Source organism: Anastrepha ludens, chromosome 5 (assembly GCF_028408465.1).
Source record: "Anastrepha ludens isolate Willacy chromosome 5, idAnaLude1.1, whole genome shotgun sequence".
Taxonomy (NCBI): domain Eukaryota; kingdom Metazoa; phylum Arthropoda; class Insecta; order Diptera; family Tephritidae; genus Anastrepha; species Anastrepha ludens.
Genome location: NC_071501.1, coordinates 86,478,980 through 86,505,510, shown reverse-complemented (window position 1 = coordinate 86,505,510; position 26,531 = coordinate 86,478,980). Strand labels below are relative to the sequence as shown.

The 26,531-nt window shown below is 34.4% G+C and overlaps 4 protein-coding genes and 1 long non-coding RNA gene across 23 annotated transcripts in view; 3 read left to right on the top strand and 2 right to left on the bottom strand.

Moving 5' to 3' along the window:
• LOC128864142 (annulin) overlaps positions 1–5,411 on the top strand; it is a 33,918-nt gene extending 28,507 nt beyond the window's left edge. For both annotated transcript variants that reach the window (XM_054103661.1, XM_054103662.1), the window contains exons 2-4: positions 270–1,996; positions 2,346–2,579; positions 4,775–5,411. In XM_054103661.1, coding sequence (XP_053959636.1) covers positions 270–1,996; positions 2,346–2,579; positions 4,775–4,996 — 2,183 coding nt within the window. In that variant the 3' untranslated portion in view covers positions 4,997–5,411. The remainder of the gene's footprint in view (positions 1–269; positions 1,997–2,345; positions 2,580–4,774) is intronic.
• Positions 5,412–9,330: 3,919 nt separating this feature from the next.
• LOC128864573 (pancreatic triacylglycerol lipase) lies at positions 9,331–12,506 on the bottom strand. Its single transcript, XM_054104315.1, has 5 exons — positions 12,320–12,506; positions 12,092–12,257; positions 11,579–12,024; positions 10,172–10,372; positions 9,331–9,814 (listed from the first exon to the last, which is right to left on the bottom strand). Exons 1-5 carry the CDS (start codon positions 12,360–12,362, stop codon positions 9,594–9,596), a joined length of 1,077 nt encoding a protein of 358 aa, XP_053960290.1. The 5' UTR covers positions 12,363–12,506; the 3' UTR covers positions 9,331–9,593.
• Positions 12,507–16,106: 3,600 nt separating this feature from the next.
• LOC128864574 (barrier-to-autointegration factor) lies at positions 16,107–16,994 on the top strand. The gene is made up of 2 exons (XM_054104316.1): positions 16,107–16,402; positions 16,516–16,994. The coding sequence occupies exons 1-2, from the start codon at positions 16,277–16,279 to the stop codon at positions 16,660–16,662; spliced, it is 273 nt and encodes a 90-aa protein (XP_053960291.1). The 5' UTR covers positions 16,107–16,276; the 3' UTR covers positions 16,663–16,994.
• LOC128864575 (uncharacterized) lies at positions 16,879–18,183 on the bottom strand. 2 transcript variants are annotated; one of them, XR_008454713.1, is made up of 4 exons: positions 18,071–18,183; positions 17,831–17,904; positions 17,547–17,763; positions 16,879–17,483 (listed from the first exon to the last, which is right to left on the bottom strand). It is a non-coding gene; the product is annotated as an uncharacterized LOC128864575 (long non-coding RNA). The 2 variants fall into 2 exon arrangements; XR_008454712.1 differs by having other exon boundaries at positions 17,831–18,183.
• Positions 18,093–26,531, top strand: part of LOC128864570 (striatin-3) — a 41,422-nt gene continuing 32,983 nt past the window's right edge. For 2 of the 17 annotated variants that reach the window (XM_054104300.1, XM_054104314.1), the window contains exons 1-2: positions 18,240–18,358; positions 20,498–21,377. In XM_054104300.1, coding sequence (XP_053960275.1) covers positions 20,976–21,377 — 402 coding nt within the window. In that variant the 5' untranslated portion in view covers positions 18,240–18,358; positions 20,498–20,975. The other 15 variants (XM_054104305.1, XM_054104299.1, XM_054104311.1 and 12 more) reach the window with 15 other exon arrangements.

Genomic DNA, 26,531 nt, shown 5'->3' with positions numbered 1-26,531 from the left:
AAAGTTTCACCTAGAAATGAATGCTTAGCGCCATTTCGATGCTTTAATACAGAAGAAATTTTACTTGAAATTTGTATGTTAAATAATTTTGCCGGCCAAGCAAGCCAATAAAAATTAAAATATGTATGTAAAAAAGCAATAACATCAAATAACAGATTATATCGTTAAGCTTGTGGTTATTAATTATAATTTTCTTTTTATGTTTCGCTTTTACTTTCGTATGTTTGTATATTTCACTAAAAGCTCACTCAACACACTTTCGATTTCAGACGCTCCCGAAGCTGATGCCATACTCACAGTACAGAATGCCGACCTCTGCCTGGCAGAGAATAATGACGAACACAAAACAGATCATTTCTTTGCCGCCAAAGAATCTTTAATTGTGCGACGCGGTGATCCATTTCGATTGCGCATTCAATTCAATCGGTCATTCAATCCTACGCGCGATGCAATCAGTTTCATATTCACTGTTGCTGATGAGCAAAAACCCACTCCTGGCCACGGCACATTGGTGGGACTGGTGCCACGCGATGGTATTGATTACCTCGGTGATCCGCTTGAGTGGGCTGCGGGCATTGAGTCGCACGAAGACACCGTACTTACGGTGCTCATCAAACCTGCCGTCACTTGTCCGGTAACCGAATGGAAATTGGATATCGATACGAAAATGCTAAACAATGGCTCAAAGACCTTTTCCATACCAGTACCCATCTATATACTCTTCAATCCGTGGTGCCCGGATGATCAGGTCTATATGGCCGATCACGATCAACGCAAAGAATATGTCATGCACGACACGACACTCATCTGGCGCGGCTCGTATAATCGTATGCGTCCTTCAGTATGGAAATTGGGCCAATTCGAACGTCACGTGTTGGAGTGTTCTATAAAATTGATTGGCACAGTTGGGCGCATACCTGCAGCCTTTCGCGGTGATCCAGTGCGTGTGGCACGTGCGCTATCGGCCGCCGTGAACTCAGTGGACGATGATGGTCTGATACTTGGCAATTGGAGTGAAGACTTTTCGGGCGGCACTGCGCCGACCAAATGGATTGGTTCCACTGAAATATTGCAACAGTTCTATAAAACGCAAAAACCAGTGAAATATGGGCAATGTTGGAATTTCTCTGGAGCCCTAACAACCATTGCACGCACACTCGGCATACCATCGCGTATTGTTACTTGTTACTCGGCGGCACACGATACACAGGGTTCGCTTACGGTGGACATATTTATTGATCAGTCCAATAAGAAGTTGGACGCGGAAACCACGGACTCAATATGGAATTATCACGTTTGGAATGAAGTGTGGATGCAACGTCCAGACTTAGGTATTGGACCATATGGCGCATACGGCGGTTGGCAAGCAGTGGATGCTACGCCGCAAGAGCCTTCCGACAGTATGTACCGTGTGGGGCCAGCGTCTGTGGTGGCGGTGAAGAATGGTGAAATACTTCGTCCGTTCGACTGCGGATTCGTCTATTCGGAAGTGAATGCAGACAAAGTCTATTGGCGTTACAACGGCCCATATCAACCCATTAAGTTGTTGCGTAAGGACACATTGGCAATTGGACATTTGATTAGTACAAAGGCGGTGCTGAAATGGGAACGCGAAGACATTACACATACATACAAATATGAAGAGAAGACTGACGAGGAGCGGAATACTATGTTGAAGGCGTTGAAGCAATCGCGTAACGCATTCAGTCGGTACTACTTGAACGACAGTTTCAATGAGGTGGAGTTTGAGATGTCGTTGAAGGATGACATCAAGATCGGCGAGAGCTTTGCGGTAATTGTTAAAATTACTAACAAATCCAAGAAAAATACGCATGTGGCAAGTGGACAATTGAATTGCGACTCAGTGTTATACACGGGCGTCAATGGCGAGGAGGTTAAGTCGATGCCGTTCGAGGTAGAATTGAAGCCAGAATTATCTGAATTTGTGCGCATGGAAGTGCAATTTGAAGAATACTTTAAGAAACTAGCTTCGCAGGTGAGTCAATTGAATATACAGAAATGAGAGATTCAAAGTGGTTACCCCTACGTTAGGGCACCTACTGCGAATCTGAGTTCAAATTTTTTAGAAATTTAATTTAGCATAAAAAGACATAACTAAGAATTTCCTTAGATTTGGAGTTGAAGTTAATACTCTAAATAACATTTTCTTGCCAGAAATGTCTGCCGAAGATTTACCGATGTGCGACTCTTAGTAGCGTTCACTTTGCCTACTATTTTTAAAGCTCCATATCATAAAAAACCTTGGCTTAAAAATCTACTGTCATTCTGAGATAGCATAAAAATGTTGATATCTCCATTTGAATTCTCTATTATGCGCATTTCAGGCAGCCTTCAACATTTCCTGTGCCGCTAAAATAAGGGGTACCGAATATGAATACTACGCACAAGATGACTTCCGAGTACGCAAACCGGATATTAAATTTACATTCCAAGGAAAAATTGTGTCGCAACAGCCAGTTGATGTGATTGTGAGGCTAACAAATCCTCTGCCCATACCACTTAGAAAGGGTATGTTCTACATCGAAGGACCCGGTATTGAGAAGGCATTGAGATTTAAGGTGAGTAACAAAACCAAAGTGTTTATAGTTGTAATATGTAATTCCCCTATAAAACGGTGGATTGGTTCCGCGTTGTATAAACTCCTTGTTGGAGTATTCTCGCATAACTCTCCTATTTGGCCCCATATAACGCGTTATAGAAATGATTTCCATTATTTACATTTGCTGTTGATTTCTTATCGTTATTTAGCTGATTCAAAATATGATTTTTTTGTTGTAGAGAAATATAATAAATTTCCTTTTTAACTTAGGTCTTATTTTCTTTGCACTTGTCATGACTGAGAAATAAATATTTAGTTTAAAACAAATATTTATAAAAATAAGAATTTTTTACCTTTCAGTACTTGTATTATATTTAAATACATATACATATGTATAATCAATACTCTTCCACTTCAAAAACTATGAGCACAATATAAATTGAAATATGAGCTCTGCAAATAATTCACAGTACAGAAATATGGGATAAATACCGCTTTATACTATATGAGGGGAAATACCGCTTTATACGGGGGACATAAAATTGTGTAATACGAAATCGCGTTATAAAAGTACCGAGTTATGGAGGGGATTACTGTGCCATATAGTGACATTACAAAATGGACCCCATGCGCTTAATCCAGCTACCCTGCAGCTTCTACGCCGTTAATAAATTTTATAAGATTTGTTGTTAATACTTTATTGCCTCCATGGAAAAAAACATATTGAGAGAGATGGGTATGGGAGATATTCAATTTGCTCTCATGATATTAGTGCGAAAATGGCTGAAGCCACCATTTTCTAACATTCAGAATTCATTGATGTATAACCCAGCTCCCTAATGAGACGGTCGTCATTGTGTCTACGCCACCGTAAATAACTGAATTTATACAAGGAGGTGCAAAATTAATCACTCTATCTTCGTCTTCTTCATTCGCGCTCATCATTCCATCGCCTGCGATATTCGCCATTGCCAACGTGCAAAGGTCCAAAAATCTTGCGCAGAATCTTTCTCTTAAACACTCCAAATGTTGTTTCATCGGATGTTGTCATCGTCCAAGCTTCTGCGCCATACGTTAGGACGGGCGTGATGAGAGCCTTGCAGAGTGTTACTTTTGTTCGTCGAGAGAGGACTTTACTACTCAGTCACCTACTTAGTGCAAAGTAGCACTTGTTGAGATTCTCCGTTGGATTTCATGGGTGACATTTTGATCGGTGCTGGTTCCTAGATAAACAATAAAGGGTTCCAATCGGCACCCATACTTTCATCCGCTCTTCGCCGCCAGGTTTGAATCTCAAATTCTTCTTTCTAAGTTTGACAATGTTAAGAAAATGTAGTTTGCTTTAAAATGTTTAGCTAGCACAATAAACCCGGCGGCGCAAAAACAAACACCCTATCGGATGATCTATAATTTTGGCGTGGTACATCAAACATATTTGACACTCGTAAACTAGACAGCTACAGTAGTATACAAGTACAATCAGACAAGAAATGGAGCGCGTAACTTAACGTTTCCACACTAAATTTTTGATGACTCTCAATGGTCAATTTCAATGAAAGAGAATCACGTGGCAATGAAGAAAAACGTTGCTCCACGGTCTGCATCATTTCTCCTTGAAATGTTGATGGATCTGTAAAAAGTAAAAAATTCTTGTAAAATAAAGCTGTAGTTATAGTCTGTCGAGCCGAATTTTTGAATTTCAAAAAATTTTGCAATTTACGGCATTTAAAAAAAAGTATGCGTTTTACGTCATAAATCTCACACTTTAATTATGTTTATAAAATTGTTTAATAAAAATATCAAAAATCCGGATCGACATACTATAGAGAAAACACTTTCGAATATTAAAAAAAAACGCATCAAAAAATAGTAAAAACTGTATGAGTTATGATGCAAACCATGCCGGAAAAAGTAGTTTCGAGAAAAACGAGTTTAAACTTTCAAGTGCAAACGAAGGACAGCTACCTGTGCGCATCAAACTCTCATCGGGCAGTTCCATTTTCTACCATAACTTTGTATCTATGGGGAATTTGTACAATCTACTTCCACAGAAATACGCCTAAAACTATAACAAATAATAATTGGTAAAAAAAAAATCGATTTTGTGAAAATTCTGGACGTATGTAAATGCCAGCGAAAAAAATTTCTGCATCTTTATTTAATTCAATCAGCTTTGCACTTACATATAATATTAATTTTTTTATTCCATTCCAGATCGCCGAGATCCCAGTCGGTGGCACAGCTGCCTCGACTTTCAAATATGTGCCCCCCTATGCGGGACGTGGTACACTTCTTGCCAAATTCAATTGCAAGGAACTCGATGATGTGGACGGGTACATGCATTATGAGATTGAGCCACGACCGGAGGATATTATTAACAATGGCACAAATCGATCGCACAACATCATACGACGCAGAACCGATGTTATAGCATGAGAAGGATTTTACAGGGAAACTTTTAGCCCCATTAAATATAGAAATGTATCAATATATATGTAAATAAAAACATAGGAAAACACACATACATACATACACATTAGTTTTTTACAAAGATAAAGAAATCTCTCAAGTTGCTCGTAACAAATATTTTTAAAGACCACTTTGTGTGAATTTTCATATGTACTTTACAGTAACTCCATTTTCTATAGCAACAAAAACAAACGCCAAACATACTTGCTGAAATATTATGCCAATACATACATATGTACATGTAATCTTTTCGAAGGTGTGCTGGTTCTATATTATATTTATTATTTTAATTTATATTCAAAGAAATCAAAGTGCCTTTTGTATAATTTTAGTTGTATTTTTAATATAATATATAAGCGTAAAAATTATAGAAAAAAATAACGTAGCCAATAAAACATAAACGAATCGATCGAATTGCGTTGAAATTTTCATGTTGTAGGTATGTCAAGGATGGCTTATCAGTTTATTTGGGCTCGATAGGTGGCGCTGGAGTCGAAATATATATAAAAGTCGTAATTATATTCCGATATGGCGCAGCCCGCGACAAAACACCTCAACATTTTTGCCAGTTTTGACTATTTCCCTTCTTTCTTTTTTGACTATTAGCTATTTTTCCATAAAAATAAAGGGTCTTTCGAAAGTGACGCCTAGATGTCAGTAGTGAATAATTCCTAGATGGTACCTTTTTTATGTCATCTTTAACATTTTTCAAGTGCACAGATGTAAAATTTTGCACAATAGAAAAACGCATTAAAAATATAGAAACTTATTATGAAAACGGTCGGTCTTTAAGAACAACCTATCGCAAAAACGGGTTTTTTTGGTGGAAATAATGATCAGAATGAGTCGACGATTCAAAGGTTGGTGAAAAGATTTCAAGTAACTGGTTCTGCCGATGATAGAAAAAGGAGGTAGACCAAAAAACGAGAGGTTCTGCTGAAAATATTGCTGCTGTAGCGCAAAGTGTTGCTGGAAAACGTTCAACATCGATAGATTGACGTTATCAACAATTAGGCATTCATGAAGTGAATGTTTGACGGATTTTACCTAGAGACGTGCTTGTGGTTAATATTTAAATGATGTAATTTTTCACATATAATTGTTAAGAGTCGTATTTTGCATAAAATTAGTGAAACCTGAAAGAATCAAATTTTAAAATGTTTCATTTTAAGGGGTCAGGGGTAGTCACAATTATCAAAAAATTGGATTTTTTTGCATTTCTTTAAAGTAAAAAGTGAAAATTTGAAGTTAATTCGACAAATACTTTTCGAGTTATTCAACAATTAACAAAGAGCGCTCGGACAAAAACACACAAAAACAAAATCTTTAAATGCGTTTTTCTCAAATCTATAGTATGTTTTTTGAAATGTTGAGATCACTGGAACTTAAAACCCGCTTGATAGATTTCAATAAAATTTATACTGTTTTTGAAAAACATAAAAAACTTGAGAGTGATCGAAGGTTTTTGTTGTTCTTTTTTCAAAAATATCGATTTGTTTTAAGCAATTAATAGTCGGTTTTTTTCGAAAATCTGAAAAATATTTCCTGAGGCCGCCATATTGTTAACTTTGAAAGAAATAGCTTCGATCAGGCTCAAGATTATCTGTTAATAAAACTAATTTATCTTGTCCGATTGATTTTAAATGGATCTCCAAGGACTTGTGATGATCACCGCAAGCGACTTCTGGAGAAACTCGCGTCACACAAATAGCGATAACTTTTACAATTATTAATTTTTTTTCTGAAATTTTGCTAAAGTCGAGTCGAAACTCGATGTATTAATGCTATGTTTTTATTTTTATAAAAAAAATTATTGAAAAGCATAATTTTTTCTGGCCCCTGACTACCCCTAACCCCTTAAAACAAAATCTGGTGCGTCTTTTGAAATACCCTTTTTATCCCATTGTCTATTAAAAGCCATACAAATCGTAATCTCAAACTTTGCACTAGAATTATAAAAATTCAATGAATTTTCCCCAAAATTTTAAGCTTTTTATTCAGAATTTTTGGAAAAACATTTGGTACGCAATTTCATATCCCATTAAATTCTAGTACAACAAAGTTTCAATTTAACCTTCAGTTGGGCACCCGTGTCTTGCCAGACTGGCTTTTTCATTTCTAACATATTTCCATTATAGCTAACTACTTAAGCATCCAGGTAGCTTCCCAAAATTTAATTTTCTATCGATTTATGGGCGCCGGTAACGCTTTAAAATAGATCCTCGCACAGGACGAAAAAGGCGCCAAACCGGGGGGCCCAACTGAAGGTTTTAAAAAAGGTGTCCAACGAAGTTGCTAAAAAGTCCCATTGATTTTTTTCTATTTTTTTTTCCTTGCTAGTGCTGGGCATTTTCTTCAATTAAGAAAAATCTGCATTTATTGGACTAGAATGGAAATATTTCTAAAAATTGTATTTATGGTTCGATTTAGTTCGGGATTTGAGTTGGGTGTCTATGAAATAATGTTTTGCAGAAAATTAACTAACTAATTGGCAATCGACTCCAGAAATTAAAATAAATAGTTGAACCACTGCAATCGGCAGAAAGCCATAAATTAATGCATTTCTATGAAAACTCCACGTTATAAAAAACTTTCCTTTCACCGTTCTTTATATGACGACTGCTCTCGAGTGGAAATCTTTAAAATTTATTTATTTTTACAGAAAATTGGAAAACAGTCAAAATCATGTTTTATTTTAAGCACATGAATATGCAGAAAATAAGATAAAAACGAACAGCACTAGCTCAAGGCCATCAGCCAAGGTGGAAAAAGAAGAAATATAGTGTATCCGGCATTCCATGCCGGGAATTTCTTATTATTGAATTTTTATTTTTATTTTTTATTTAATTTACTTTTAAGCGGGTTTATTTTTTTACAGTAGTCAGATACCTTTTTTATTTTATTCCATTTTATGGGTCTATTCATGAATCAAATAATTTGTAACAATTGTTACAATTGATGGTCATTATCCAAAAATCTTGCAATATAGGGGAAAGTGAGAGAGCAAAATGGCATTTCATTTTGAGGGAAAGTTGCAAGTTTTTACTGGATACATTTTTAACTGTAAGAATTTGCAAGTGAGAAAAACAGGTGATTGCGAATTGCGAAAAGTTCTAAAATGACAATTAAAATGGAGATTGTAAGTAAACATATTATTAGATAAAATTTATCAAGTTTATTTGAAGTCATACATATAAATAGGAAGAAAGCTGTGAAATGTACTCCAATGAAAAGCTAACGGAATGTACTCCAGCTGACAGCGATGATGAAATGGAACAAATTATTGTGGGCAAAATAATATCATGTGACGCTAAGCTCGTTACTTTGCTGTTCTTTTTTATACGAGTAGCTCAACTGAACAAATTTTTAATTTTTGTGATTTGTCCCGCCAACAATTTAATCAGCTGTTCGTTAGGCTTGCAAATTGTTACTGGTTTTGTGTTCATGCACTTTTGTGGTATTTTTCGCTTTGAGACCGAATTTTTGGAACTGGCAAGTTACTGGATAATTTTTACATGAACAGACCTTATTTCTTTTAATTTAATTTAATTTTAGTTATTTCATTTTATTTTATTTTATATATGAATATACAATATTTTAATAAGAGGTGTTATTTTGATATTCAAAGAAAAATGCTATTTTTTAATATAAATGATCGGATGTTTATTTCATTATAAAGAGGAAGGTATGCCGTTAATAGTGGAAAATAACAACAGGCAAATGAACACCTTCTCTTTCAAGTGGCCCCAAAGAAAAAATTAACAAGGTGTTAAATCATCTCTCTTCGAGAGATAACACGGTCCGGAAACTTTTCCCGTAAAAGATCAATGGTTTCGTTGCTTGTGTGGCACGTAGCGCCATCTTGAAAATAAACATTGTCCAGATCAATACCATCCAATTCCCGCCATATATAATCGTAATCATCTCTCGATAGCCCTACCCACTCACCTGTAACACCTGTTATTGGAAAACCCTTTATACCCAGTAGAATTCGGAAACATCATTCGAATATTCGAATATAATTTTATTTTAATCTTATGTTTTCTTAATAAATTTTTTATATTTTGTTTATTACTTAATTTTTTTTTTAATTTTTTCACTTTATTTCATTTTTTTTTTTCTTCATGTGTGAATGGACAATACTTTGTATGTATGGAATATAGAACTTTGAAACATCATTCGAATAGATATTTGAATATTATTCAATTTGATAATTTTTTTTTTTGTTTTTATATTTTTAGTTCTTTTTTTTAATTTTTTTTCACTTCACTTTATTTTATGTATGAATATACAATATTTTGTGTGTGTGAATGTTTACAAGTATATCCAGTAGAACCTGAAAACATAATTCCAATATTATTGTACTTGATTTTGTTTTATTTTATATTTTATTTATTTTATTTTTGTTTTATTTTTATTTTTTTTTTATATATATTTTTTTTTAAATTTTTTTTTATTATTATTTTTTTTATTACTACTATTTTTTCACTCCATTTCATTTCTTTTATTTTATTTTCATTTGCATAGTTTGTATTTGCTCCCTTTATATTAAAATCATACTTTTTTATCCATCAATCCCAAGTGCAAAATATGGTTTATCAGCCGTTTTCACCGAATATATGCCTCGTGCATTTTTCAAAACCGGATCTCCCATTAAAATTCGGTGTCCAGTACAATTCATTGCATTAGCATCCACAATGGAATTGCAAGCGCTGGCCAAGAATCCCTTTTCGCTGTTAACGGACTCGGCGAAATATTCACAAGAGCGGCCATGACTGCATCCAGCTGTTAAGAAAATAATTGATAGGAAATGTAAATTGAGAGAATGGAAGAAAACTAAGTGAAATCAAAAGGATTGAAGAAATAAATAATAATTAATTATATAATTATTATCAAATAAGAATAAAAAATATATATATTTAATTGAATTATTTAAAATGATGTCAAAATATAATATTGGAGAAGTCAGCCCAGATATGGCATGCCGCAGCAACATGGCGAAAGCAAGCAGACCCAATTCATTTTGCTTTGTTTACTTTCTTTAAAATTACTAAAAAGGACTCTAATCTGGCATCGCTATGGACCAAAATGGTCTCTGCGTGGCTTCAGCCAGCCAGCATAACCTAACCTAAATTAACTTACTAAATATTTGCGCCGGCTGATTACAGCCCGGCTGAAAGGCGCCACCTCCATTTGGATAGAAATCGACCGAACCTATTGGTTGTTTGTAGCCCAAAATACCCGCACAAGTGTGTATGACATCAACAAATTCTGCATCGGTTACATCGAGGTGATTCTCTGGACCAGTATTTCCTTCAAAAGCGGGACGCGCAGGGTCCAAACCTGCTCGGATAATTAAAATTGGAAAAAACAACAAATTTTAATTTGTAATTTTGATTCATTTTTTTATAGTTTTTTCTTTTTTATTTTTAGTTTTAAAATTTAAAATTTTTTTAATTCAATTTTTTTTTTTAATTTTCATTTTTTATAATAATACTTTTTTTTTTTAATTTTAAATTTTCTTAAATAATTTTCTTTGTTTTAATTATTTAATTCATGCATAATTAAAATTGAAAAAAAATTTAATCTTTTTAATTCAATTTTTATAATAATAATATTTTTTATTTTATATTTTCTTGAATGGGTGGTTGGTTTAAGGGTGACCCCGCATCGGAGTGCCACATAGACCGCAAGTTGGGTCCGTTGTGTTGCCCTAGAGCTTATTATATTATATGATTTCCCCACCTAACCGAGATTTTTATTATAGATAATGAGAGATTAGATTTTCAGGTCCGAGAGTATTGAAAGATTGTCAATTGTTGGAGAGCCTAGAAGAGCAAGTCGACTTCTGGCTAGGCCGGGATAACTGCACAGCGAATGCCTGCTCGATACTTCCTCATCTTCGTCCTCGCAGTGTCTGCGCAGGTCGTTTTGAGGAACCCCGAGCCAACGTGCATGAGTGCCCAAAAGGCAGTGGCCGGTGATAAGATATATAATATTATATGCCTTAGTTCGTGTTTCGAAAGACTTATAAGGGTTTTTGTCTGTTTCAGATTGTAGGATGGCCACATTTGTCTGGTCGTAACGCAAGTAGTTTCCAATTTTCTTAAATAATTTTTTTTAATTTAATAATTAAAATTAAAAAAAATTTTATTTTTTCAATTCAATTTTTTTTAACTTTGATTTTTAAAATAATAATTTTTTTTTAATTTTAAATTTTCTTAAATATTTTTTTTTTGTTTTAATTATTTAATTTATGCATAATTAAAATTGAAAAAAAAAATTAACTTTATTAACTCAATTTTTTTTTTAATTTTTAATTATTTAAAATAATTTTTTTTTAATTTTAATTTTTTTTATTCATTTTTTTAAATTAATTTTTTTTTTACTTTTAATTATTTGATTCATTTTGTTTTAGTTTTTTTCAAAATAAGTTTTTTTTAATTTTTAATATTTTAACAAATTTTTTTTTTTTTTTTTTAATTATTTAAATCGTTTTTTTTTTTTTATTTTCTTAATTCATTTGTTTTAATCTCTTTACACACTTACCTGTAATGCGTCCCACCCGATACTTAGAATATGACCCTGCGTAACCCATTATATGCGCACCTAGGCTATGCCCTATCAAATGGATAGTCTGTGGATCAGCACCTTTCTCGTCCACCAACAAATCAATTAATTTCGCCACCGCCCTACCCACTTGCACTGTATAGCGCGCTGGCTCAAGGTAGTAAATATTCGCCGCCTGATCGCTCCAATTTATAGCGAACACATTCACATTGCCACGTTCGGTGTACGCCATGCGTATGGCTTGTATGGAATTGCTGCGTGAGCTCGATTTCCAGCCATGTACCAGTATTTTCGTATTTATATCAGCCTTGAATCTATCGGCAAGTTCCTCCCAGGTCTCACGCTTACGTCGTCGGTGATGAGCTGTAGTACTGGGCTTTTCAACAAGCGAAATCGCAGTAGCTAACGGTTTATTTGGGCTGGAGCTGATAAGTAAGAATGGTTAATACCTGTATATGCGCAAAATTAATATATTTCTTGAGGAGACGATACCTGTCGTAATACTCAAATTGTATGAATTCGGAGATTTCACTACGATCGTGCTCGGCTGGTGGTTCAACTAGATAAGCCACTACCATATCTCCGTCACCATTGGGCATATACATCCAAGTCTTATTGTAATCCTCATCCTTAAGCTCCACTTGGGCGAAGGCAAACACTGAGATTTTGCGAATTATTACAAATAAAAAAACTTTCTAACTTTTCTTACAACTTACTTACCAAAAGAAGTTAGGTGTAGAAAAATTCCTAGAATCCAAGCCATACTTTATATACAAATAAGAACCATATTTAACCATTCAAATTGATTTCTAACTGTTTCGAGTACGAATTTTACAAGCCCTTAAATATATCTTTGTCGGCCTGCATTTTCTATTCATTCGCTCTGATTTTATTTCAAAACGGAACTTATCACTAAGAATGAAAGTTCAAAGCGTTAATTTTTGTGATGATTATTTAGCATTTAAATGTTCGTGCATGATTTTGGATAGCAAACATCAATCAATTGTCAACTTAATGCATTACAAAAAATGCAAGCACTAAACTTAGTTAAAAAGAAGCAAATGCATTGAACAACTAAAACGGCGGGTGTCCAAAACCAAAATAGTTAATTGCAAACTTCAGCAGATAAAAAGTTTAATAGCACTGGCGTTGTTTTAATAAAAAAAAATAGAAGTAAACACCCACTGATGTACATTGGTATAAAAAAGGGACCAATGAACACCTACCCAGATGCAAATGCATTTACGTCTCTGGTAGAAATACTCCATGAAGCGAGAGCTGACCAAGGCGAATGAATTCGAGGTGACCTTAAATGCATTAGGTTAGGTTAGGATAAATGCTGTTGGGGTGCTCAAGCAAGAGCCCACTCGGACAAAAAATCAAATTCGTCCATTGCGATACCATACAGGGGAAACACAGAGTGACCAGAACCGCACAGGCGGAAAATGGAAGAAGTGATTTTGGATTACAGGAGGATAACGAACGAACGGCGGCTAATTAGAAATGTATTAGCCGTTTTAAGTCTAGAATTTCAAAAAAAACGTTTTTTTTCATGTTACGATAGTTCATACTTCCAAAAATATACTTGCAAATTTTTATATTGAAATTCGTTGTAGTTTAAACGTTACAGTCCTTCAAAACGCGACCAATTTGCAGTACGACGTCCAGTAATAAGCGCGTTAACCGTGTTTTTCTCAAAACTATTTTTTCCGAGTTGGCGTTGGTAATTTCTTAAAAAGTACTTAACCGATTAATTTGAATCTTTAATATGTCATTGAGTACACTTGTGGCTCTCGCGGGTAGCAGAATTATAATTTTATAATCAATTTTTCTATTTTTTTAAGAGCGATAACGTGAAAAAATGTCTCTAGACGAGAAAGGCGCCTTAAGGGGGAAGTCTACTGTGACAAGGGAAAAAACAGGCTTATTTTCCGGATTTTATTTCTAACAAAATATTGCTCGTACATAAAATCTATTTAAACTCTAATCTTTATTATATATTTAAGTTTTTGAAAAAAAAATTTTAAGTCAAAATATTCAAAATGGCCGCTGTGGCACTTCTGCAAGCGCAGGTCCGCTTTTCTTAGGTGCCTAAACGGTGTACATGAAATCTTACGTTTCGGTGATCTAAAACAAAAAAACAAAATATTGTTATCATATACATAGTATTGACTCTCGTCTGACGTAGGATTATGTCGATAAAAAATTTTGGCGTTGAAAAAAAAATTCTTGAAATTTTTTTCTTTTTTTTTGCCTAAAATTGATGTTACTATTGTTTATAACAATTTAACAAATAACGATATCAAAAAAATCCTATGTCAGACGAGAGACACTATTACAGAGAATATATAATTAAATTTTTAAGCTGATTCATTTATCAGAACTCGAGATATCGTGTACACCGTATACAAAAACTTAGTTTCGAGAAAAATGCGTTTAAAGTTTCAGTATAGCAGGTACGCGCTTTGGAGCGCTTCGGGAAAAGGTCGAAATTTCAACGAAGAAAAATTTAGCCAGCTGTAACACATATTGTACCTTATTTAAGAGGGTTCAAAGTATTTTTTAAGCTAATAAAAAAAAATCGATTTTTTGAAAAATTCACAGTAGACTTCCCCCTTAAGTTGATGATGAAATTTACCAGATGTGTGATAATTAAACCTACTATATCCGCAGTCGCCATAGTCGAATAGTTGATGCGTAACTATCATTCGAAAGTGCACAGGTTCAAATGCCGGTAGGCCCTCGCCAGGCAATGGCAAAACCTCCGTGTGTATTTTCGCCATGAAAAAACTCCTCATAAAAAACCATGCGCTGGAAGAGTAGCTCGGCCAAACACCCGCAACAGGGTGTACACGCCAATTATACATGAATATACATATCTATCCGCTGGTATAGCAAAAAAGTGAGAGCCAGATATCTTGTACTCTTAGTCCGGTGAGTGTTGGACGCTGAGGAGAAGGTGCTGAGACGATTCCACCTCATCTTCTTCAGACAGCTTTGAAACTTTGAAACAACATTCGAATATTATTTTATTTTGTTATATTTTTGTATTTTGATTTTTTTGTTTTGCTTATTTAATTATTTCTCTTATGAGAATTTTTCTCACTTCACTTCATGTCATTTTATTTTATTTTATGTATGAATATACAATATTTTGTATGTATGAATGTATACAAGCATACCCAGTAGAATTCGGAAACATCATTCGAATATTCGAATATAATTTTATTTTATTTTTTTTTTTAATATATATATTTTTTTTATAATTTTTATATTTTTTTATTTTTTATATTTTAAAAATAACAAATATCTATATTATTTGGATATTTTTAATTTGATATTTTTTTAATATTTTTTTATTTTCTTTATTTTTTTCACTTCATTTTATTTAATGTATGAATATATAATATTTTGTATGTGTGAATATTTACAAGTATGTCCAGTAGAACTTGAAAACATCATTCGAGTATTTGAATATTATTGTACTTGATTTTGTATTTATAATTTATTTATTTTATTTGTTTTTAATATTTGTTTTTTTTTTATTATTTTTTTATTACTATTATTTAGATTCCACGATTCCACCTCATCTTTCAGACAGCTTCTGCAGAAAGGACTTGCAGCAATGTCAAATCTCACCGTATGGATACCTCACGGTATCCGGTGACGATACCCACTAACGTTCTTGTAATCATAGACTTAAATTATTAAATTAATAAATAAATCAATAAATAAATATCGTGCTTTGTTAGCCTTAAAAGTTCCCTCGAGCGTCCCGATCTACACACTAAACCAGCGCTCGCTGAGTTGACTTGGGACCCATTGAAAGTGATTGAAAAAGATCTGAATGAAATCTATAACTAATCCTCCAATGCGATTATCTCTTGCAATAATTTCATGACTCAAAATCTTAAGAAACATTGGAGTATCTGTTGTTGATCGAATTGTCAGAAAGCTTAGTTCTGATGTCTGGTATACTGGTGGATTAAAGTTTGAGGACTGAAAATCTGGAGCTGTTATATTTTAAGTGAATTTCGAGGATTTATATATTCCTGCAAGCAAACTATTTCTGCAGAAGTGCAGTTCACTTCACGTATTCTTGTTATTCGCCATAAAATACTTATTACTTATTATTATTATTACTTATTTTTATACATTAAATTTTACAAACATTTATTATTTACTTACGCTTTGGTGCTACTCTTTCAAATATATTTTTGCACAAATACACAATACATTGCACAAATAGTACTAAATAGCTTTTTTCCATTTCATATGAATGACCCCATTTTGTGTCTTTTTTGTCTAAAACTTGAAATCTACTATAAATTAAACAATTCGTTTAAACTAGAAGCTGTTTAGTTAAGTAAAAACTATAAATAAAAAACTGTATGTAAAAAAACTTGTACTTTAAATAATGCAGTTTGGCAGCCCATAATTCACTAATATTACTTTCTGAACACTTCCTATGAATTGAAAACGTACAACAACAATCCTTTCCATTTGCTCCACAACAGCAACACTGGTTTGAAGTTTTTTTGTGTTCTGCGTCATTACTAGTTTGCTTTGTGAATTCTGCGTGCTTTTTGATTGTTTTTCTCTACTTTTCGCGGCATAATTTCGTCACCGACAAAAATAAATTACATACATTCCAAAACGCACAAGCGCTAACTCGAAATGGCTGGAACATCTCAGAAATACAGAAATTTTGTTGCTGAGCCTATGGGCAACAAATCAGTGACGGAGTTGGCTGGTATTGGTGAGACGCTAGGCGGACGCCTCATTGAGGCTGGATTCGATAAGGTTTGTGATGCTGTTGCTGAACTCTTAGCTCAATTGGATAATTGTTCAAACCAAGTTTCAATAAATTAACAATGTTTTAATGCACGTTTTAATGTGATGCACATTATTTGCAGGCTTATACAGTGCTGGGCCAGTATTTGATATTGAAAAAGGATGAGGAACTGTTCAAAGATTGGATGAAGGAAGTATGCAATGCGAGTTCAAAACAGGCGTCTGATTGTTACAACTGCTTGAACGATTGGTGTGAAGAATTCCTGTAAAAACATTTTAATTACTTTGTCACTCACGTATTGTTGGCGTGAAACTCGAAGCAGTGCACATAAAAAATGTTTCGTATTTTATGAAAATTTGTATGAAAACTTTTTTATATAAGTAATATCTAAATGTAATTTATAATGCATAATTAAATGTCTGTTAACATAAAAGTAACTAATAATGTAGCGAACTTAAATATTTGCACAAACTTCAATTCTTTCATAGATGCATTCATAAATACTCACTTCAACTCCAACTAGTGCAATTGGCGTTTTTCCTACAAGGGAAACGTTAGTTCAGAAGAAACAAATAAACTAATGGATATCAGAATACTATACATTCCTTTTATTGCTCTAGTCTTCCGGTGGGTTTAAACAATAAAAGTTGATTCTAACATTTAAGTTCTTACCATAACACGAATGTGGCAAACTCCACTTAAACTGATTAAATGTTCAATTTAAATATTCCGTTTTTTTTAACATCGTAATGAAATTTAAAAATGCATAGAGAAAATAAGGAATGTTTGTCTTACAAAATAGCCAATTTTATAATGCTCGTAAAAGTATAGTAATACTTGGATTCGTGATGATAAACGATGTTATCGATCTAACTCGCGTTTTTTTAACTCAAGGTTTATACGGGCAAGTTGTCAGGCAATTTGTCCCTAAATTTGCCATTTATACAAAGTGAACGTCAGGTTGTCCGATATAGAGAAAACAAATGCGGCGCATCCCCAAACTGCCACTTTGTTTTTGGCGAATTTGATCGAATCGGCTATAACGTCAGCACAGCAAATAAGCAAACCTTTGTGCGCAAAGTAACTTGTCTGTGAATTAATCAATTAATTTTCAAATTAAACAAAATAATAAAAATTAAAATGTGAAATTACGCATAATTATAAGTCTCCAAATGCTTTGGTTTTCCTTTCTTTCGCCTATTCTTTGTTTCTGACGTCACAGCCTGTGTAACTTGTATATAGTTTTTCTTCCAAGCACCGCTCAGCGATGTTAATACATTTTATTGTTTCCTTGGCAATTAGATACCTATCAAAAAGTTTGCAGCCCAACGTCATATTCAAGTCATTTCTGGTAAACCGCACGTGTGAGCTAATTGGAATAGAAATTTTGAACTTGTAATGTACAGCAACTGACTCTCGCAACAAATGTAATTTACCAATAAGAAGAAAAATCAACTCTGTGTCTATCCATTTTTACTATATACTCCCGCTCCATTCAAAATAACGTTTCCTTCAAACATTTAAGTACAAACCATTTTTCAAATATTCTATGGTAGCTATTATCAAATTGCCAATTCTTTTTTAATTCGTCTACTACTTTAAATAAAAATATATTTCTTTCTATTTTCTTGGTATTTAGTGTAAGTATTATGACTACCATAAATTGCATATATTACTTTTGATATCAACCCTGTCATCTAGGCTTTTAATATACTATCATGGATAACCCTGATGACAAGTTTCCATAACACGGGCGAGAAAGTGTACAATTTTCTGCTCTCGGTAATTTTCACATAAAAACTTATTTATCAAATAAATAAACACAAAATATATAGAGAAATTTTGATTAAATCACTTAAAAATACAAGAGATAACTTTTTTTATACTGCTCATCGCAGCACTGAAAACTTATTTGAAAAGAAACCTTTCGAAGTCACCGAAGCTGGGGAAAAAGTGCATAGACAGTGCGTATAAAAACGAACGAGTATTTTTTCGGTAAAAGAGAAAGAAAAAAGAAAAGAACGGAATTGGAGATTTCCTCTTCGGTACCTCGGAAATTTTCTGATAGTGACGGGATATTTATAAATTAACTTAGTGAATATCTCAACTGGATGTGAATTATAAAAAATAAAAATTTAATATTAAGCCAAGCAGAGTAAATAAGCGAATTGTATCTGTTTAAAACAACAGTTATGTTGAAGTAACTATTCGTTCATTAAAGTATATGGAGAATTCTTTCATATGACCATTACCTACTACTATTGTGTAATTTGTGGTCAATATGGGCCTATATTGAAAATTTAAGTGTCTGAAACATAAATAATTTGTGTATGTGTACAGATAAGACAAGCCTTGGTGTACAATTGTTTCAAATTGTTTTAAATTTGTGCAGACGCAAGTTCTCTTTTGGATAAAAATTAAGTGGTTTCAAAAAGTTCATTGCCTTCCATTGTTGACCTGCAAAGACGAACAGAAGTATCAATGAATGACCGAGGGGGAACGAAATTCGCAAACGATATAAAATTGATTTCTTTTAGACGTTAAAACAATCAACAAAACATTATACTCCGTTTCATACTCGAAATAGGTGTAGTGCACTGTCCACACGCGATTTGCAACGGCATCAGTTCGGCGCTAGTCGTATTTTTCGTCGTTGCGTAGCTGCGCTGTTGTTCCTTTGTCTATAACTTTTTGTCTATGGCTGGCAACACCCTTCGTTCAGTTCTGTCATTCATAGAATGAAGAGCCAAGGTGTGCGAAAGAAATATAGTGGTCACTTTAAGTTGTCAAATAGTTTTTGAGCGTTAAAAAGAGTGAGAGGGAGAGAGAGATTTTCATACATTTCAAAGAGCAGAGAGCCGTTGGTTTACCTCGAAAAGATTGCCAAACCTTTTTAATTTTAATGGAATAGTTCTTATTAGAACCATTTCTTGTTTACAGGCGTCATTTGTAAAATATAATTTGCGAGGCATACATATTTTTCGTAACGTAATTATCAAATTGACACTTATGTCTAATAAGACAATTGTGGGTGATATTTTGTTGTTTTTGCAGAGTTTAAATGTCTACAAATATCTCTAAGCAATTCGAAAATTATCTTACGAGCCGTATGAATCTTCACAATTAATTTCATATAGATTTTTCCAATTAATTGCATATGAATTTTCACAATTACAAGTGGCTGCATGCCCTCTTAATCATTTATTAGCCGTGTAAAACTTTACGTCATAAGACAATACGAAATCTTGTGAGCCACGCAAATCTTATAAGTATTTAAGAAATGTGGTACCATTGTGATTCCTCTTTTGGCTTTTTTTTTTATTTGGCAGGGACTTCTCGTTTTTCTTCGTCAATTTTTCTTGCGGCAGTTTTTCGCTCTTTATTGTTCATTTAGTTTTTTTTTTTTTCTTATCTGCTTTCACACTCTTCTAGTTGGGAGAATACTGGAGAATAGGGTTTTTGCGTAAAGAATTTTTCAACTTAGAGAAATGGAAAAAATTGCAATATCGGTTTAAATTGTTACACTTTAGTGAAAAATAATGTTGAATGGTGTGAAAATATTTTAAAAAGAAAATGTGCATATGTTTAAAAGAAAAAATAAAAGAGTGAAAGCAGGTTAAAGTCATAAATTTCTCTCCAGACTCTCGTCCTACCCACGGTTGTGTCTTGGTTAGTGTGTAGGGGTTGGGAGCATACAACGGCGGCCCATGAATTCAATGTTCAACTGGATTAAATGACTAAATACATTGGTTATTAAATAAGTTTTACCATCGTCTGGTTGGCGTGTTAGCAGACTAAATTGGCTATCGAGGCTGACCAGTCCAGTCTGTATGATGATGTACATCAAACATTTACATACATAAAAACTTCATTTACATTGATGATTTCGCCACCAATGCGTGGCGCTACGTTGATTGCTTTACAAATCCTACAGCAAAGTATTTTTTTTTGTTTTTTTTTTTTTTTGCATCTGCTTTCGTCTGGGAATGCATTCCCGAACGAGAGCAGAAAAGGAGACGTGCGATTCCAAACTCGAACTGCCGAGTAGATAGCACCTAACGTCCAAATGTGCGAAACATTTATTGACCTCATTTGAAAAATAGAAGTAGTGCAGTGTAGTATTAAATCAAAAAATTTGGCATGAAATACTTATTTATATTTTGAGAGAAACAAAATTTTTTTAAAACATACGAGACGTGCATACAATTAGTATATTTTCGAAAGGACGCGTGCCTCGTCCTTAAGACAGTGTAAAACAGTTATTTGCACGAAATATAAAAAGAACAACTGCAACAACAAAGCAATATCAATTAATTATAATTCGACAAACGCCATCGGATATCTTCGCATATAATTGTATTAAATTGAATCTCACAACACCTTAATTCTTCAAACAGCAAAATACGCAAAATTTATATATAACCGTCGCTCATAAACTCTGTTCTTTGCAACGACGGTAACAATAGTAAAAAAAAAAAAACAAAAAAAACCAATACTTCGCATAAATTCGATAAAAGCTAATAACTAATTATAATTAAAAACAGCAAAAATCGAAAATCACCAGCATAAAAATTCATTCCGATGGGCACTAATTCAGGAGCGACCACTGGTATAAATAATAAACCCGTCGGTGCGGGTGGTGCAAGCGGTAGTAGCGTTGTGGGTGGCGGTGGTGGTGGCGGTAGCGGTGTGGGTGGTGTTGGCGGTGTTGGTGGTGTCGGAACCAACAGTTTGAGCGGTGTTGCCGGTGTCGGTGGCCTAGCCGGTGGTAATGCTAATAGCGCTGTGGGTGCTGGAGGCATTGGTACTGGCAGCAACGGAAGCGACGACAGCGCCAATAGTGGCGGCGGGCCAAGTGGACAAAACAATCAACAAACTACACCACAATATACCATACCAGGTATACTGCACTTTATACAGCACGAATGGTCTCGCTTCGAGTTGGAGCGCTCACAATGGGATGTGGATAGAGCTGAATTACAGGTAAATGATAATGAGCGCAGTATTTTGAAACTGTAACTTGTAGTGCAATGACTATTATTATTATTTTTTTTTTTGTAAGCATCCATGTTTGTAAATAAGCAAAGATTTGAACAATTTTTTTACTCTCTCTTAAGGTGTAATATCAAAGATGTCTGAGGTAAGCGGCCGCCGTAGCCGAATGTGTTGGTGCGTGACTACTATTAGGGAGTGCATAGGTTCGAATTTGCGTGCATGAAAAAGCTAAATGATAGAAAAAGTGTTTTCTCATAGCGGTCGCCCCTTGGCAGGCAATGTAAAACCCTCTAGTGTATTTTTGTCATGAAAAAGCACCTTATAAAAACCATTTCACTTTCGGAGTCGGCTTTCCTGGCCAAGCACCCAACCATATGTGTACGGGCTAATTAATTATTTTTCTGCAGTAGGCTTTTGATTTGCTCAGCTGGGCTTCACGTTGTTATTGTTGTAGCAGCAGCATAAACATTCCCCATGGAATGCTGCTGGAGCGACAGTCCTTGATCGGATATACATACATTTAAGACGTTCGGAAAACTTATAAATATCATTGGAATGTGAGTTTTTCGGCACGTGATATATAGGGTTTTCCAATAAGAGGTGTTATTTTGATATTCAAAGAAAAATGCTATTTTTTTAATATAAATGATCGGATGTTTATTTCATTATAAAGAGGAAGGTATGCCGTTAATAGTGGAAAATAAAGTCGGGCAATTGACAAACACGACAGGATAATATCCTTTTCATGAAATTTTCCATAACCGAATTGCAAAGTGCCTGCCCTATGTCGTCGATAGCCTCACGAATTCCATCTTTGAGGTCTTGAATCGACCCTGGGCTGTTGGCGTAGACCTTCTCTTTCACGTGGCCCCAAAGAAAAAAGTCACAAGGTGTTAAATCACAAGATCTAGGTGGCCAATTGTGAGAGATAACATGGTTCGGAGACTTTTCCTGTGAAAGATCGATGGTGTCGTTGCTTGTGTGCAACGTAGCGCCGTCTTGTTGAAAATAAACGTTGTCCAGATCAATACCACCCAATTCCGGCCATAAAAAATCGTTAATCATCTCTCGAAATAGCACCTGTTATTGGAAAACTCTTTATTTTAAATGGTGCTATTTTGTATTTTAATAGCCAAAACATTCAAAGAAAACTTTTGAAGGATGCTGCAAAAATTACAGTCTTTGGTGGGATATGAGTACATAAATGTTTGTCCGCACTGTCCACTCGGCATTTCGCTGACCTAGGACACCCAAAAGGGCTATTGATGTGTGGGTCTTGTGCGTATTCATGCCTCTGAACGGAACTGATCTCTGACTGAGGGTTGATTCGAAAGATGGTTAATTAGCTACGTATGATGAGATTGAGTTTCTCCAGTCGTCTTTTCCCACTAATATTTGGTTTCGCTTATAATCCTACCTCATGCATTGCAGCCTTACACAATGTCGTATTCTAGCGGATCAGCAGGTGCCTCAAGTGCGCTTTTTTGTATTGACTGTTTCTAGTTAAGGATAATTCGCAGAAAGGTGTTTCCAACAAGATGAAATGCCTTTAGTATAAATAGGACAGCTTGGCCACCCACGACAATTTGGTAGTCATGACACTAAATTGTAGGCATCTGTGAATACTAATAAATATGAATACAAAGTATTATCTTTAATTAATAGTTTTATATACTTGTGTATTAATTATATGTACGTATATAGGCGATGAGTCTATGCTGTAATTCTGTATTACTTTCGTTTGAATAACTAAATGTTTACAGTTTTGATGGCATTCAACCTTCACTAATTACTATGTCTTCATTTTGTTTAGATGTATCCATTGGTTGCCTTTCCACTCGCCATTATACACAAGAAAGAGATAGGTAGCCGATTATTGAGTTTTCCATGCCAGTAGTTTTTATTCACCATCAGCTCTGTTGTTACATTCACAAATATATTCGAAACATACATCTTTAGTAAAAGCTTAAACATTTTGTTTGGTTTTAGAAACATTTTAATTTAATTGCTTATTATGGCTACTGATTATGAACCTTGTGGTGATAGTTGCTTGATACGGATTTCAATGCGAAATTCTAGTAAAATCCAATTCAAAGCACAAACGAATATTGATTTTAGCCGTTGTTGTAAGTTTTGTAAGCTACTACAACAACATTAATTTTAGTCGAATTTTGTTAATAAGTACAGAACTATCTAGGCAAGGCATACCAATTTTTCAAGATTCTAATATTCATGTTATTGCGTATCTAATTTTCTGCATTGGAGGCATGATTGACATGGATCCCCATTGATATTGCCACGAGTTATTATTATTTTGCTATCGTGTTGGTTGGGGACGCAAAAGTGCCGATACAAATAAATTCCATAGGGGTCGATTTGCAGATTTCTACTTTATCTCCGGCCAAACGAGCGAATAGTCAGATGTGGCTTCGTTGTTGTTGTTGCAGCAGTAACTTTGCCCTGTCAGAGTAGTGTAATCACCTCGGTCGCCTTCGTCTAGCTCACCTAACGGTAGGGCCAGGAACTTTCTGTTTCGACAGGTTGGGTGCAGAGGGAGAGGAGTGTTAGATGAATGGGTTTGATGGGGCATGTGAAAAGGTGGTTAGTGTCGTGCGGGGTACCTTCACATGACGGACATATGTGTAGTATATCGGAGTCGATTCTGGATAGGTAGGAGTTTAACCTGCTACACTATCCAGAACGTAATTGTGCCAAGGTTATGCGGGAGTCACCCGATGAATGTCGTTAATTGTCTGTCTGTACACTGTCCGATCCAGGAATGCTGCTAGAGTGATCCCCATACGGGGAATGCTGCTAGAGTGACAGTCCTTAGCCGGATATAAATCCAGGTCGTTCCGGTTACGTAGAACCGACTGTCATGGGAACGTCCACTTCCGGGTGAACTTCAATGTAATTGCCAGAAAATTTCTGAAAGTGAATTACACAACCTTCCCGATTGTCATAAATAATATTCTGCTCTAAACACATAATTCGTACAAACAATCATTTATCCTTATGCAAGTTTACTACAAACCTAAAAACAACACCAAGACTGACTTTAACATTTATATTTTCTGCAGAGCCAACTGTTGATTCTGCAATTTGTTATTGCATTCGAAATTTGTTAGTCATGCTCTGTTTAAATTACATACATACATACGTTTGCGATTAACTCCATTATAAACTTATTATAAGCCCACAATTATAAATTCCAACCGTAAATCCCATTATTTGTTTCGTGTTTCTATTTCTTCAAGTTTGTTTTGTTGTTTGCTCTATTTTGTAGTTGCATTCAAAAGTAATTATCTAGCGGTTGAAATTATAAATACGTTCCGCTGGTCAAAACATGTGCGAACAATAACTATTGTTAAAGATTCTCTTGTGCCCTTTTTTATGTAGTGTAGGTCTTTATAACTTCGATTATTTTCTTTATTTTATTGGCTGCAAACAATTTCGTTCATACTTTACATGCCAAGTTTTATTTGCAATTCACTACTTATTCAGTTGGTGTAGTAGCACAAAGCAAATGACAAAGTAAAAAAATGTAAATAACAGTTTTTCAAATTTTTCTATATTACTTTAGCAGATAAATGAAGAGGGAACAATGCAAACATCGAATAATTCTTTGTGTAAACCACCTAATTATGTGGACATGTTGCTAATTGGTTGCCCTAACAGCTATTAATTATTAATACTGTTAAATAAGTGTTTGAGATTGCAGTTAATGAATTTCATTACAAAAAAGAGCGGTTTTGCATACAGTCACGCACCGCCAATGGTCACATAATTGTCTATAAGCTGCCTGAAGTATACAGAGTTAGTGAAATGTAACATAAAGCGCGTCACGTGAATATATTGTATAAAATTTAATTTTTCATATTCAGAAAATAGCCGATTTGAAGAACTATTCAGGATATATGAACTATTTGAAACAGGTTAGTCAGAGGTCCGAAAAAATGATGATTTTCAATCATTTTTTTTGGTAGTCAATTGCTTTATTTTACAAATATATATTAAAAACATAGCAATAACACATCATGTTTCGACTTGACTTTAGTAAAATTTCAAAAAAAAAAAAAATTAATAAAAAATCGAAAGTTTTTGAAAAAAAAAAATCCTTCGTTCAGGCACGAGTCTTTATGTTTTTCAAAAGCAGTATAAATTTTATTGAAATATACCAAGTGGTTTTTAAGTTACAGTGATCTCAACAGTTCAGAAAACATAGTTTTGAGAAAAACCCATTTAAAGTTTTTCTATCGATTCCGGAGCGCCCGAACGCCCTTTGTAAATTGTTGAATAACTCGAAAAGTATTTGTCGGATTCACTTTAAAATTAAATTCTGACTACCCCTAACCCCTTAAGAATTTTAATATTGCTAATAAATCTCCTTAAACATTGTGAGCAACTTCAGCACTAATGAAGAGAATCAGAAAATTAAAAAGGGGCCCAGGTGCAGTGCAATGGACTTAATGTTGTCTGAGGCTTCACTTGCTAGTCTGTCCCGACAAAAACAAAAAAAAAAGATAATCACAATTCCTAAGGCCGGAAAACCCGAAATAAATGCACAAGAATTATTGCCGACAAACACTCGCCAATGGTGTTTGTTTTTACAATTCCGCTACCTAAATACAAATTTTGTGTTCAAACAGAATGCATTTAATTCATACATACATATAAAAAAATGTTGTATCACATTCAAATTAAGTATAAATCAATAAACGTTCTATCGTAAGCGCCAAGCCGACCCCAGCACGTGGCACGAGCAACTTCTTTGCACGAGTACTTAGCTATATGGCCATATAGGTATGTATATGTACAAGGTGAAGTCCACAATAAACAAGACTGACGTCATAAAAATGTTTTTGGTGACGCCATATTTGTAATAAGTTGGAAGTTACATCCCCAGCTGACTTCCAGTGAAAGCTTGGTGATTTTCGGTTCAGTGGAAGCGAAGTTATTACGTCTAAAGTGTCAGTATGTTTATGTCATCGGTACAAAAATGAGTTTCGAACAAAGAGCTAATATTAAATTTTGTTTTAAAATCAGTAAAACGTTTACCGATACCTTTGAATTGATGAAAAAAGTTTATGGCGATGATTGTCTATCTTGTGCCACAGTTCATGAGTGGTTGACACGCTGGTT